This window comes from Leptopilina heterotoma, unplaced genomic scaffold, assembly GCF_015476425.1.
Source record: "Leptopilina heterotoma isolate Lh14 unplaced genomic scaffold, ASM1547642v1 Lhet_80, whole genome shotgun sequence".
In the NCBI taxonomy this organism is placed as follows: domain Eukaryota; kingdom Metazoa; phylum Arthropoda; class Insecta; order Hymenoptera; family Figitidae; genus Leptopilina; species Leptopilina heterotoma.
In genome coordinates this window covers 63,749-78,155 of record NW_025111181.1, presented here as the reverse complement: position 1 = coordinate 78,155, position 14,407 = coordinate 63,749, and the positions used below count along the sequence as shown (strand labels likewise).

The 14,407-nt window shown below is 21.1% G+C and overlaps 2 protein-coding genes across 2 annotated transcripts in view; one reads left to right on the top strand and one right to left on the bottom strand.

Annotated features, from left to right (window-relative positions):
- Positions 1-3,695, top strand: part of LOC122511070 (MATH and LRR domain-containing protein PFE0570w-like) — a 29,314-nt gene extending 25,619 nt beyond the window's left edge. The window contains exons 2-3 of the mRNA XM_043626110.1: positions 1,341-1,678; positions 2,058-3,695. Coding sequence (XP_043482045.1) covers positions 1,360-1,678; positions 2,058-2,449 — 711 coding nt within the window. The 5' untranslated portion in view covers positions 1,341-1,359 and the 3' untranslated portion in view covers positions 2,450-3,695. The remainder of the gene's footprint in view (positions 1-1,340; positions 1,679-2,057) is intronic.
- A 789-nt stretch (positions 3,696-4,484) lies between these two features.
- Positions 4,485-12,953, bottom strand: LOC122511069 (golgin-84). The gene is made up of 7 exons (XM_043626109.1): positions 12,701-12,953; positions 11,910-12,277; positions 11,181-11,607; positions 8,646-8,850; positions 8,078-8,317; positions 7,321-7,539; positions 4,485-4,778 (listed from the first exon to the last, which is right to left on the bottom strand). Exons 1-7 carry the CDS (start codon positions 12,832-12,834, stop codon positions 4,719-4,721), a joined length of 1,653 nt encoding a protein of 550 aa, XP_043482044.1. The 5' UTR covers positions 12,835-12,953; the 3' UTR covers positions 4,485-4,718.
- Between the last annotated feature and the right edge of the window lie 1,454 nt (positions 12,954-14,407).

The window sequence follows — 14,407 nt, the reverse complement described above, 5'->3', positions numbered from 1 at the left end:
AATAATTATTTTTTAACAATTTTCTAATATCTTATTTTTATTGTAAATCGCATAAAATCATGAACCTGCATAATTTCAATTATAAAAATTAGTTAACATTTTAACAACTTCAAATTTAGAGAGAAAGATTGATAAAAAAATAATTCAAAATTTCGAGAAAAATCTTTTATATTAGAAAATGTTTCAAAGAAAGAAAATTTTTTTTCCAAAAAGTCATAAAAGATGAAACAAATGAAATTGAATGTTTTTTGATCGTATGACACATTATTTTTTTCATTGGGATTCCGTTCTTTGTTCCTCATTATAAAGAATACTGAATTTTTTGTTAAAAATGAACCGATGAGTGAAGATGAATTAATATATGAATTCATATATAAATATAAGTGTGTGTAAAGGTATATACATATATATTAAGTGCGTATACTATATGTATATAAATATATATATACCGAATAGGAAAAATAGGGCATAATACAAAAATACTATTTATGATTGGGAACGAAGAATTTGGTTCTGCACGTGTGCCTATATGATGTTCAAGGCTGTTGGGTGTTCCCTTGTCATTCGCCCCCTCCCCTCCCTTTTTTTTGCCTAAAATCTTATATTCTGATCCCCAACTGTTTCCTATTTGAAACTATCGAGAAGCAAAACTACCCTCCTAGAAAGATAGAGAGCACGTGTGTGCGTGTTAGACTTCTGTTTTTTAATCAAAGAGCAATGAACCCTAAATATTTTCTGTATAATTTATAGACTCGTTCAAAAACTATATACACGCCAGAACATAAAGAAAAACTACTGTTAATCATCAATTTTAATTGATCTTTATTTAATTCCTCAAAAGCATTCAATTCGAGCAAAAAAAAAAAAAAAAAAAGATAACAAAACAAAAACAGAAGTATCTGCTAAATTTCTAAACTGACGAGTGATATCTATTTAACTTGTTTTTTTTATTTTGAAAAAAGTAAATTTTTTAAATTTACGCTCGTTTTGGAAAAACGACTAATTTATTAGTGAAATTTTACTAAAAAATAGAAATTTATAAATAGTCATTTTTACTAATTTATTATCGAAATTCTACTAATTCAAATTGTTAAATTTACGTTTTCGACTTTCATTGCAGTCAGTAATTTTTAAAAATATTTATATTCGAAAATTCCACAATGAAAATTAATAAAAATTCCATTATAAAGATTAATCAAAATTCTACAATGGAAATTGATAAAAATAAATAAAATTTAATAAAATTTAATAAAAATTACCCAAATAACATTTAAAATTAGCATTTCATAAATCTAATTTCTCAAGAAATTACTAAATAAAAAATTTTTCTTTGTTTCCAGATCGAAGTATTATATAGAAATGGCTCCAACAGTCTGTATGACGGACTTTCCAGAAATGGGAAATTCCCACAAGTGTGCGCGACGAAGGCAAAGAATTCAGGACAGAAGTATCAGTAAACGTGAAAAAGTGGAATTAAAAAAAGTTGTCAGTAAGAACATTGAAATTCAAGAAATGAAATTATTATCATCATCATCACATCATCAGTTGGGTCCAAATTCACGACAAAAATTTCCAACCGATTCTTACGTTCCAATTATTTTAAGTTCATCACGACAAATATCGACAGTCACATCCTCAGGGCCCGACAATCAATGGAAAATGTCCATGCGTCGAGATGGTAATTCTAGAAGAATAATAAATTTCAATTTTTCATAAGAAGTTAAAAAACAATTTTATTAAAAAAAAAAAAATTAATTAAAAAAATTACTATATTTTATAATAAATTGAAAACAAATTTAATTATAAATTTTTTTAAATTTGAATAATAATTATATTATTTATTTTTTATATTATTACTTTTTTCTTCAGCATAATTTAAATTAATTCTGTTCTTTTTCTTCTTCTTTTTCTTATCATTATTATTATTTTGAAAAATAAATTATTATAAATAAATAATAATTATTATAAATAAATAATTATTATTATTATTACGAAAATTGTAATTTGATAATTATAATTCCACTTTAATAATTTAGAAATTTTTTGCACTTAAACAGGTCTCGTTGACATTTTCATTCGGACGATTGCCCTCGTGAGAAGAAATCACATTTTACAGAGGCGAGTGAAAGCTCTTCGAGAGGAAACACAAAATTTCATTTCCTCAATGATGATGAACAATTCAGGAAATGAATCAGAGAACGAGAATATTTCTTACCATGAAAGTAATAGTCAAGTTTCATCCACGACAGAAAATAATAATTCTAGGTCATCATCGTTATTTAAAGAAAATTCTAAAATTTCTTCAAAATCATTTAATTCAAAAACAGAAGAAAAAACGAATCAAGATTCTAAATTTCATTCGAAATTTATAAATGATTCAAGAACTGATCGTGAATTAAATAAAGTTTCATCGTCTAGTGAAGTAGTTGTCACTAGGACAAACGCTTAAAAAAAATTCCCACGAAGCTCTTCTCGCTTTTCAATTTTAAAAGACTTTCGGTATTAAATTTTTCTCCTGTGAAGAAAAAAAAAATGAAGAAAAAACAATGTAAATTTAAATGTAAATTAATTCGTTTCTATAATAATAATAATAATATGAAATATCAAAGTTGGGTAGTATAACATAGGGTAGAATTTTATATTATTCGTAGAAAATATAAAATAAATTATGTTATATTACGAATATATTATAATACATACAATTTTGAAATATTTATTATAATATACAAACAAAAAAAAACCAAGAGAAAGAATGAAAGAGAAAAGTAAGAGAATTTTTCACATTTTTTAAATTAAAACAATATTTTGCTATTCAGAGATAGTTTAGAAATGATTTTTTTAATATTCAAATGCCGAGTGAATAACGCTGGCTGTGAAAAAAAAAATTGCTGCTTATTTTAATCCATTAAAAGCGGCTTTGTTCCTGAGAGAAAAAAAATGTTCGTTACTTTACAATATATTATTGACAAAAAATATTGTAAAAGTTATTATAAAAATATTATGAAGAAAAAACCGGCTAACAGCCACGATTGATCAAATAATTATTTACAAAAATTAATTAATCGATGGGCAAAACGATTAAAATGTATATTTTTTCAAAAAAAAATTAAATTAAAATTAATTGTAAAATTTAGAAGTTGGAAAAAAATTTTCATTTATGATCCTAAATTCAAATGAACGAGATTTAATTGATATCTTCTTCAAATTAAATTTTTATTCTAATAATTTTGCTATTAAAAAGCTTCTTCCTCAAGGAAGCAAAAATTAAATTTTTAATTTCATTTGCAAACATTAATTTCTGGAAAATATTTAATATTTCGTTTATAGTTGAAAGTTCAAAACTCGTGGATCATATTTATTTTGCGGGAAGATGTGAGAGAAACGCCAAGAAAAAAAAAGATGTGAAATAATTTTAATGATGATATTTACCGAGCGAGTGATAATCATCCAACAATAATTTAGAAATTATAAATATTTAATCAGCACTGAATCAAACATATGTGATAAAAATTATACCCCGGTATCTATTTTTAGATACACTAATAAATGTCTTAGTCTTAATCTTTCAAAGCAAATAGAATTTAAAAACCGAAAAAAAATTAATTTTTCCTCTCGCTTTGATTAATTAAGAAAAAAAAATTTAAGAATTAAGATTTTTTTTTCTTTTGGCTTCGACTTCCCAAAAACATTTTTTTTTTTTTGTACATAACACTTTTATTATTTAAAAATCAATTTTTCAAGTATTATCTGTACAAATTCAAACATTTGTATAATTTATGTAAATTACAAACTCCAGTTGTTTAAAAGAAAAAAATGCGAAAAATCACTTCGCAAATAAGTTTATATTCTATTTAGATAAATAATGTTAGTCAGCAAGGTAATTGCACTTAAATATATATAAAATAATTTTCAAAAAAAAAAATGTGCATAAAAAAAAATTTTTGCATATCACTGTAACATAAAAAGAGAAACCAAAAATAACAAAAAGAATAATTTTTTTTGCGATTTTTGCACGCATTAGAAAATCCTCGATACTAAGAATTTAGAGATTAAGCTTCTTAAAAAAATGACAAAGGTATTTTTATTGTCCTTATAGACACATTACTAGATCTCAAAAAAAAAAATAGTCTATTCTCTGTTAAAACTAAAAAATCAAATACATACCAGTATAATAATTAATATTCAAATACAGAGCAAATGCTCAATTAAAAATACTGTACATTCAATTTTTTTTTTCTACTCCAGTTCATTTTAGTTACTACTGCCGAGTATCTAAAAACTATTTTAAAAATGTTCGAAAAATATTTAAAGATCTCGATTATATATTTTACGTTAAATACTATATTAATAAAATAAGTTATTTATTTATTGCGAAAAAAAAATTCACTGTAATTCTGTCTATGATTCATCATCTACATAAGTATTATATACACTATATCAAAAAAAAAGAAGAAAAAAACGATGCGATAATAAATAAAAAGATATTGAATTAAAAACAATGGTTTTATTATTTATTCTCATACTTTAACGACAAAAATTCTTTTTTTTGCAAGTAAAAAATATACTCTCTCTGTACATTATAATCGTATTCTAGATACTTTTTTTTGGATACTATATTATATATAGAAAATAGATAAATTTAAATTATAGACATAACAAACTACAGGTATTAACAAAGAATTATTGATTTTTTTTTTAATCACTTTTGTTGAAGACAATCAGTGAGCTTCTGGTGATTGAGAAAAGAGAACAATAAGCACCCATAATTGAAGCAGTCCCTGGAAACAAATTAAATTCTGTCTAGAAGTTGTTAATTTAAATTATTGCATTAATTAATTATGTAAATGTCACTGTTTACGAAATGCTTATTGTAGTTTTCGTATTGAAAAGGAATTTCTAATTCTACGATAATTGAATGCTTTGTAAATGTTTCAAATTAGATTAATTTGGGATAATTTCAGGTGATTTATAATGTTCAAAGAATTATTAATTGACTGGAAATTAATAAATGTGTTAATAATGTTATTAATTAATTGAAAATTAATAAAAGTCCTAATAATGTTATTAATTAATTAATAATTATCTTACTGTGTATTAATAATACTAGTAATTAATAGTAATTCATTGAGTGTATAAGAAAAGGGCCTTAACAATCTTACTTGGCATTTCTATTATATTGTTTTAAGAATTTAAGAATATTCTATTGTTTTAAAAAACAAATATTTATAAATATTTAAATTTGAATCATTTTTTTAAGATAATTAAATAGAAAAATAATATATAAAATAATATAATTTCGAAATATATATAATTAAAAATTCTAACTAACTGAAATTTTGTAAAATATTATTGAAAATAATAGACTTTTTTTAAGAGCATTTGAATCATTATGACGTCAGTTTTTTAAACACATTCTTTGCACAAATTGTGACGTCATAATAGTTAAATAATGCCCTTAGAAGTATTTTATTAAAATTTTTCAAATATTAAATTTTGAAGAATTTTAATTGCAAACTTTGAAAATAAATGAATTCTTAAGGGAATATTTAAACCATGATGACGTCACAGTTTTAGAACACGCACTTTGCATAAACTGTGACGTCATAATGTTTCAAATGCCCTTAAAAATTTTAATAAAATATCTTTATATGAAAATGAAAATTAACAAAAATTAGATTTAAAAAATAATATATTAAAATATTGAAAAAAAAGAATTCTTAGAATTTTTTCGTTAACAATTTTTTAAAATTAAATTAATTTAATTACGTTTTTCTAAAAATACAAATATCAACAAAAAATAATTACCTACATTAAAAATTTCTAGAATTTTCGAGATTTATGATTTTTATTTTGAATTATAATTGAACAAATTTTATTTTATTGAAATTTTGGAAGACTTTGTTAAAAATAATTGATTTTTTTGCAATATATCATTAAAATTCTTGAAAATTAAATTTTGTACAATTTTTTATTGCAAATTTTCGAAAATAATTGATTTTTTCCAGTATTTTATTAAGATTTATGAAAATTAAATTTTTGAGAATTTTTTAATGCAAATTTTGAAAATAAATGAATTCTTAAAAATTTTAATAAAAAATTTTCAAATAAAAATTATGTAATGAAATTAAAAAAAAAAGTAATATATAATAAAAAGTAAAAAGTTTTAAAGTTTTCAAGTATTTTAAAAAAAGAATTCTTAGAATTTGTTAGTAACAATTTTTTAAAATTAAATTTTATAGAATTTTTTATTGCAAATTTAGAAAATAATTGATTTTTCCGAGTATTTTTATTATTAAGATTTTTGAAAATTAAATTTTGGAGAATTTTCCAATGCAAATTTTGTAAATAAATGAATTTTAAAAAATTATAATGAAAAATCTTTAAACAAAAATTATATAAAAATAAAAATTAACTAAAATTAGATTTAAAAAACTATATTAAAATAATAAAAAAAAAGAATTCTCAGAATTTGTTACTAACAAAACAATTTTTTAAAATTAAATGTTATGGAATTTTTTATTGCAAATTTAGAAAATAATTGATTTTTTCAAATATTTTATTAACATTTTTGAAAATTAAATTTTTGAGTATTTATTAATGCAAATTTTTAAAAATAAATGAATGCTTAAAAATTTTAATAAAGTCTTCAAAAAAAAATTATATGAAAATGAAATTTAACTAAAATAAGATTTAAAAAATTATATTAAAATATTTTAAAAAAAGAATTCTTAGAATTTGTTAGTAACAATTTTTTAAAATTAAATTTTATAGAATTTTTTATTCAAACTTTAGAAAATAATTGATTTTTTCTAGTATTTCATTAAAATTCTTGAAAATTAAATTTTGGAGAATTTTTTAATGTAAATTTTGAAAATAAATGATTTTTTAAAAATTCACAAATATCTTCAAATAAAAAGTAAAAGAAATGAAAATTAATAAAAATTTGCTTTAAAACATTCTTTAAAAAAATTGATTAGTTTCGTTAGTTTTAAAAAATCAACTGCTTTCGACTAATCATTAAAATTTTGAAGAAATATTGATCTTTTATATATTTCCATTATTAAAATATCTTCAAAAACTTGAAAATTTTTTTAAAAATATTTTCTAAAAATTCTTTTGAAAAATTTAATTATTTTTCAAAAATTTTCAAAACTTGCGATTAATTGGAATTTATTAAAATTTTGTTTGAATTAAATTAAAATTTTGAGATTTAATTTTTATATGAAAAATCTGCATTTCTCTAAAAGTGTTCTGAGAAAGAAATGATTGACTAAAATTAATCGACTCATTTTGTTAAATTTTGAACTGATGAATACAAACCATGTAGATCAATACTAAAATTCTTGCTAAAGGATATCGTCGTAAGAAAACACCAGTTCGTATGCTAATTGCATCTAATGAGGAGTAAGCTCTTTTCACTCGACGAGTGACACTAGTGTCGAATGGTGTTTCCATTAGAAAAGAAGGAACCTGAGCCTTTGCATCGTCAGTGTCGTTACTACTGTATAATAAAGTTTTTCTCGAATTTCTGTACTCTATCTGAAAATAAATGAAAAACTAATCAGCAAACTTTCAACTAGTTAATAAATATTTTTTCTAAAATCTCATTTAAACAATTTTTTTCTTTTTTTCTATTAAATAAATTAAATTAAATTAAATTTTTTGTATTAATTAAATATATTAATTGTTGTAATTGATTAAACTATAATTCTAATAACTATACGATTATAATTTTAATAACTATGATTATATACTGAAAAAAATTAATTTTTTTCTTTCGATTACTATTATTGACTATTATCAATAATTAAATATTCACTTGAAACAAATAATTTTTAATTGAGTCAATTTTATATTTGCTTTAAATACTCAATTTATTGGTTCAAATACCATTTCATTGACTCAATTAAAAATTATTTGATTCAAGAAAATATTTAATTGATTATAATCAAGTAATTGATTATTGAAATCAAATAATTTTTTTTGCAATGTTATTTTAATAAATACAATTATAATTTTAATAATTATAATAAATGAAATTAAAATTAATTAATTACGATTTTTCCAAAAGTAGTACCTCTATTTTTTCTAACTGCAATCGCAGAGCATTTCTCTCGGTTGTTAAACTTTCTAAAGCTTGTTGCTTTTGGACTAAAGTCTGTGTGAGTGTCGCTAATCGAGATTCGACCTCGCTGCTTGGAGTCAAAGCAGCCGATAATTGTGATCTTAATCTAGAAATTTCCGCCTCTTGTTTTCTCAATTTTGACGAAGTGCTGTTTTCCTGAAGAATAAACTCCTCCTTTATAGACTTCGCTTCCTAAAAGGAAAAAAACTTTTTTTTACCTATTCCTATAATTAAATTAAAGTATTCTTAAGTAATTAAGTATTAAAAATTCTTAAATATTAATTACTAAGTATCTTTAATCAATTAAGTATTAAGTATTCTTGAATATTAATTATTAGGTATTTTTAAGTAATTAAGTATTAAGTATTCTTAAATATTAATTATTAAGTATTTTTAAGTAATTAAGTATTAAGTATTCTTATTATAAGTTCTTTTGTTTCAGTTCTTTTCTCCTTGAATTATTTTTGATATTTAAATTCTCTTCTTTTTTTTTATTCAGATCGAGTTTCGGAAAAACAACCTCTGTACGTTGTCTTGCTTCATCTTCAGCGTCGATTCGCCTTCTTCTCTCAGTTGCAATTGTCTCCTGTGCCTGTTTACTGACATCAATTACTTTTTGTCGAGAATTTTCCAATTTTAAATCCGCCTCAATTAATTCCTCTCTTGACAATCTCAATTGTTCACAAAATTTTTGATTTTCCTCACGAAGAACTTCTCTCTCTTGTCTTTAGGAGAATACAATTTTTTTTACAATTTTATAATTTTATTTTTTATTATTTTATTATGAGTGGAGTGAAAAAGATTTTTTAAGGCGCAAAAAAGTCGCTTTAGTCGATTAAAAATACAAAAAAAGTCGTTTATTTAATTCAGTGTTGTCACAAAAATGTTATTTTGTATTTCAATTATTATTTCCCCTTTTTCATTGATTTCCAAATTCAATTAATAAATTTGAATAATTTTGCTAAATAAACATTTAAATACTTCTTTATAAAAGAATAAGTTTTTGGATTTATTATTTAATTTAATTTTTTAATTCAATATTTAATTTACATAATAAATTTAATTTAATTTAATTTTAATTTGGCCAAAAATATCTTCTAAATTTAAATACTTCTTATTTGTTTTTCCGGAAATAAAACTAAAAGAATTTCAATTTAATACCTTCTGCAATTTAATAATTTAAAAAAATTACAACTGAAACAGTTTCAAAAATTTTTTTTCTACAATTTTTAACTATACTTCATCTCTAAATCAATTATTTTTAATAATTTTCGTTCTATAAATGTTCATGCTTTTTTCTAACAATTATTAAGGTATAATTTTTAAATTAATTTAAAAAAAATTATTAATTTAAATTATTTAATTTAATTATTTAATAATTTTTGAAAGACAGTTGTTCAACTATATATAAAATTGAAAAATTTCCAAATAATTGAAATTTGCAAACATCTTTTCAAAATAATTAAAATTTGATAAAGTTTCTAAAAAATATTGCATTTTTGAAAAATTAGATTAAAAAAATTCTAAGAATTACTTCTTTCAAAAATATTTGAATACAATTTTTAGAAGCTAATTTTCATTAATTTACATTTTTAAATTTACACTTGAAGATTTTTTCATTAAAATTTTTTTCTAAATGTGCGATAAAAAATTCTGAAAAATTTAATTTTTAAAAAATCGTAATAAAATACTCGAAAAAATCAATTATTTTTTACATTTGCAATAAAAAATTTTGTAAATTTAATTTTAAAAAATTGTTACTAAAAAATTCTAAGAATTATTTTTTAAATCTAATTTTTGTTAATTTTCATTTTCACTTAATTTTTATTTAAAGATTTATCATTAACAATTTTAAGAATCTATTTATTTTCAAAATTAGCATTAAAAAATTCTCCAAAATTTAATTTTAAAAAAACCTAATAAAATACTGGAAAAAATCAATTATTCTTCAAAAATTGGAATAAAAGATTCTCCAAAATTGAATTTTCAAGAATTTTAATGAAATATTTCAAAAAATCAAATTTTTTAATTCAAGTTTTTTAAAATTTAATAAATAAAAATTTGTTGAACTCCTATATCTTGATAATTCTAGAAAATTTTAATGTAGGTAATTATTTTTTTTTTTACTTTTGTATTTTCCGAAAAATGTAAATGAAAATAATTTAATTTAAAAAAATTGTTACTAAAAAATTCTAAGAATTATTTTTTTTGGAAAATATTTTAATCCAATTTTTGAAAGCTAATTTTCATTAATTTTCTTTTTTAAACTTACACTTTAAGTTATTTTTCACATCATAAAAATAATAGTTTTTAATTAATTTCTCAATTCTAATTTAATTAATAATTTTTCAATTATAGGTATTTTTCGAAAATTCTAAACAATCTCAATATTGGTAATTAATTTCCGTAGATATTTCAATTTTCTGAAATTTGTTATTAAAAATATTGAAAATAATTGAATTTTAAAAAATGATAAGAATTCCTTCTTTTTTAATATTTTAATTCAATTTTTTAAATCTAATTTTCATTAATTTTCATTTAAAGATATTTCATTAAAATTTGTGTTTTCAAACTTTTATTTGAAGATATTTGTGATCGAAATTTTTGAGAATTCAATTATTTTTAAAATTTGCGATAAAAAATTCTCCAAAATTCGAGTTTCAAATTTTTTTTCAAATACTCGAAAAAATTAATTATATTTGCAATTAAATTTCACCAAAATTTTAATTAATCAAAATCAATTGTGTAGATAAGGAAAATTAAATTAGAAAAATTATTCAAGAATAATTTTTGAAAGATTTGTCTATTGTTATTTTTTACAATAAAAAAATCGAAATAATAAAAATAATACAAAATACCACATTTTTAATATAAAATGCAACTGTATTTTATATTGAAAATTTGGTATTTTGTTGCAAAACAATTCAATACTCTTAACTATTAAAACCCAAATTTATTTTTTTCCCACATGGTTTTTCTCTTTCACCCCACTTTTTATATTTCATCATAAATCCTACAAAAATTGATCAAATTTATCATAAATTCATATAAAAACCTCAATTGATTAAGTTCCATTGTCGATGCTTCATCGAGTCCCGAATTTGCATTACCTCTCAATTCAGTAATTAATTTCTCTTTTTCCTGTAGAGTTTTCAATGCCCTTGCACGATGTTGCTCCAATTCAGATCGTGTCAAATTTAATTCCGAACGATTTCTTTCTAAATTTGACTGTAGTTCAGTAATTGTTTTTGAAAATTGTATTCTCTCAATACCAAACGTTTGCAGTTTATCTTTCAAGGCATTAATTTCCTTTTGATAATCCGTCTGTTGTTTGTCAATTAGACCTTTTTTGTCGTCAGAATTCTTTTGAAATCGTAATTGTTTCTTTGTAATTGCACCATCATTGTTGTTGGGAAATAATTTTGTTGACTCCACTTTTCGTCCAGCGAAACTTAATTCATCATTTACAGACGTTGAAGCATCTATTGTAAATTTTTATTGGATATTTTAATTATTACACGCATTAATAATAAATAAGTAAAATAATATAGTAGATAATAATAGGAATTATAGAAATTTTCGAAAATCTTATAATAATATTCTTCGCAACAATTTTATTATTTTAATTTTATTATTTTTTTTTATAAATAATAAAATTCTTTGCGAAAATTCAATTATTTTTTTTCGTAATTTTTGTCAAAAATTTTTATAAGAATTTAGTTATTTTCAACACAATTCAGATGATTTACAAAATTTTAAGTTGAGGGAAATTTTTCATACTTACCAACTGGCAAACTTTCGGAAATATCCAATAATTCACGTGTATGATTATCGTTATGTCTTGGACTGGAATTATTCACTTGTGATGTTAATTCATCAATATGAAAAACTGCATCGACACTTTTTACACTAGACGTTTCAGAAGAATCGCCTTCGATTTGCAAAATTGGCTCATCGGGTGGCAAATGAAGAATTAAATCCCCATTTTCAGTGTTTTTCAAATTTCTCGTTGGAGTGACAATTGGTGTATTTAAATAAGTAATTAATTCGTCATCTTTAATAACATTTACATTCCTCTGTGGCGATATGTCAGAATTTACAATCGAATTGTACGAAAAATTTCTCGGTATATCGTGAACAATATTTTCGGAACTAAAAATGAAAATTAACATTAATTATTTTTTTATTTGTATAATAGAAATAAATATAAATAATTTTATTATAACAAAATTTTTCTATTTTTTAAAAGTTTTATATAAAAATTTTCTATGTAAATCTTTATATTAATATTATTGATTATAAAGAGTGGTTTACAATAGCAATAAAATTATTACGTAAAAATACAAATTAAAAATAATAATAATTACTATCGGCAAAAAGATGCATAATAAATAGTAAAAAACTCTCTCTACATTGGCCATATTTTCAATTTATTCTCAACAATAATTTATTACGAAATAAATAGAAGAATGAAATTTCGAATTCAAACAAGGAACGAAAATAAATGACAGACGCAAAAAAATGAGTTAATAAATTTTTCTTGTCTAAAAAACGAAAAAAAAAAATTATTCTCACTTTTCATTTGGTGGCATCCACATAACCTCCGTTAAATGATCATTTTTCTCTTTACTTAATACTGCTGCGGTATTTTGGTCGATTTTATTCAATAGAGTTTCAGCTTTTCCAGCAAGTCCCGATAACCACGCCATTATTTACAAAAAAAACAACAATTATTTTCTATTTAAATTTTCTCAAAAAAACGAAAAAAAAATTTCTCATCTAATTTTTTTTGACATTTAACAGCTGATGGAGAAAAGACGACTTCAGATTTATGTACAAATCACCAATATTCTAAAAATTGAAGTTGATTGTGAATGCCCTTAATATATTGCGCATAGCCTTAATAACGAATTGGCAACACTGTCAACGTAGGCGGGAAAATATATCACTTTCTCTTTAGGGGGAAAATTTTTCTAGAAAATTAAAAATACTTTTTACTTTTGTTACAAAATGAAAATTATTTCCCAGGGGAATTGTTTTGCAAAAATGATTGAAAAAAAATGTCAGTATAATTTTTTATTAAGAAGAACGGGAAGAATTTTTAATAACTTTCATGAGAGTGGATAAATTTCATTTTTAAATTTGTACAGTGTTGCCACCATTCGGCGCTTGCGCAGACAGAAGAGGGGGGAAAATTAAATTTCTTCTTTAAAATCGAAATTTTATGGAATAAATGACAATAAATAATAATAAATAAAAATAAAAAAAAAATAGTACAAATTAATAATAATAATAAAAATAAATAATTACACATTTTGAAACTTCATTGAATTTTCAAAATTTTTGCACGAAATTCTTCAAATGAAGATTATGAAAAAGAAAATTTAAAAATTAGATATAAAAAATTTTATTAAAATATTTTTTATAAAATTAATTTTTTAAATTTTTTCATTATAATTTTTTACAACTCAATTATTTTCAATATTTTTAATTATATTATTACATTGAAATATACATTAAAATTATGCGGAAAAAAATTATTTTTAAAATTTTTAATAATTAAAATTCTTCAATAACTTAATTAGTTTTTTAAATTGTCAAAAAATTCTTCTAAGAAATTCAATCATTTTTGAAAAATTCCATGACAATATTTTTAAAACCCTAATTCTTAGGATTTTTTACGGTAATTTTTTAAGATTCGAAAATAATCTTCAATTTTTTAAAAACCTGATTATTTTTTCATATTTTCAAAAAAAATAAATTATTTCCCAAAAATATTACTAATTAAATCTTTGAAAGATTTAGAAATATTTTTAAAAATTAATTTTAGGAATTTTGTTATTAACATTTTTTAAAAATAAATTTTTTTATTAGTAATATTTTTTTAATAATTTGCCTCAATTAATAACTTTTAAATTAGAACCATGAAGACTTACAGTTACAATTGTTATAAAAAAATTAATTTTTTTTAAATTAAATATTAGAATTTTCAAAAATTGTTAAGCAAATTATTGAAAATAATTGATTTAGAGAAGAATTTTTATAAAAATTGTAAAAATAATTGAATTTTGGAAAATTTACAATAGCAATTATTTTATAGAAATAATTAAATATTTCGCAATTGAAATTAAATTCAAATATGAAATTGAAATTAAAAAAATTCTAATTCCTGTTTAAAAAAATTAACAAGTATTTAAATTTTTATTTAACAAAATTATTGCTGTTGTAAATAATTTAATATCAAATTCAAAAATTTCAGAAATCAGTCAAACGCCAAGGAAA

What these genes read in the sequence shown, in the direction of transcription:
- LOC122511069 (XM_043626109.1), bottom strand. Translation starts at nt 12,834, where the DNA reads ATGGCGTGGTTATCGGGACTTGCTGGAAAAGCTGAAACTCTATTGAAT. An exon ending in AAGCAAGACAACGTACAGAG is followed by an intron (nt 8,318 to 8,645) that starts GTTGTTTTTCCG and finishes TTTTCCTTTTAG; the next exon opens with GAAGCGAAGTCTATAAAGGA. An exon ending in TGCAGTTAGAAAAAATAGAG is followed by an intron (nt 7,540 to 8,077) that starts GTACTACTTTTG and finishes ATTTATTTTCAG; the next exon opens with ATAGAGTACAGAAATTCGAG.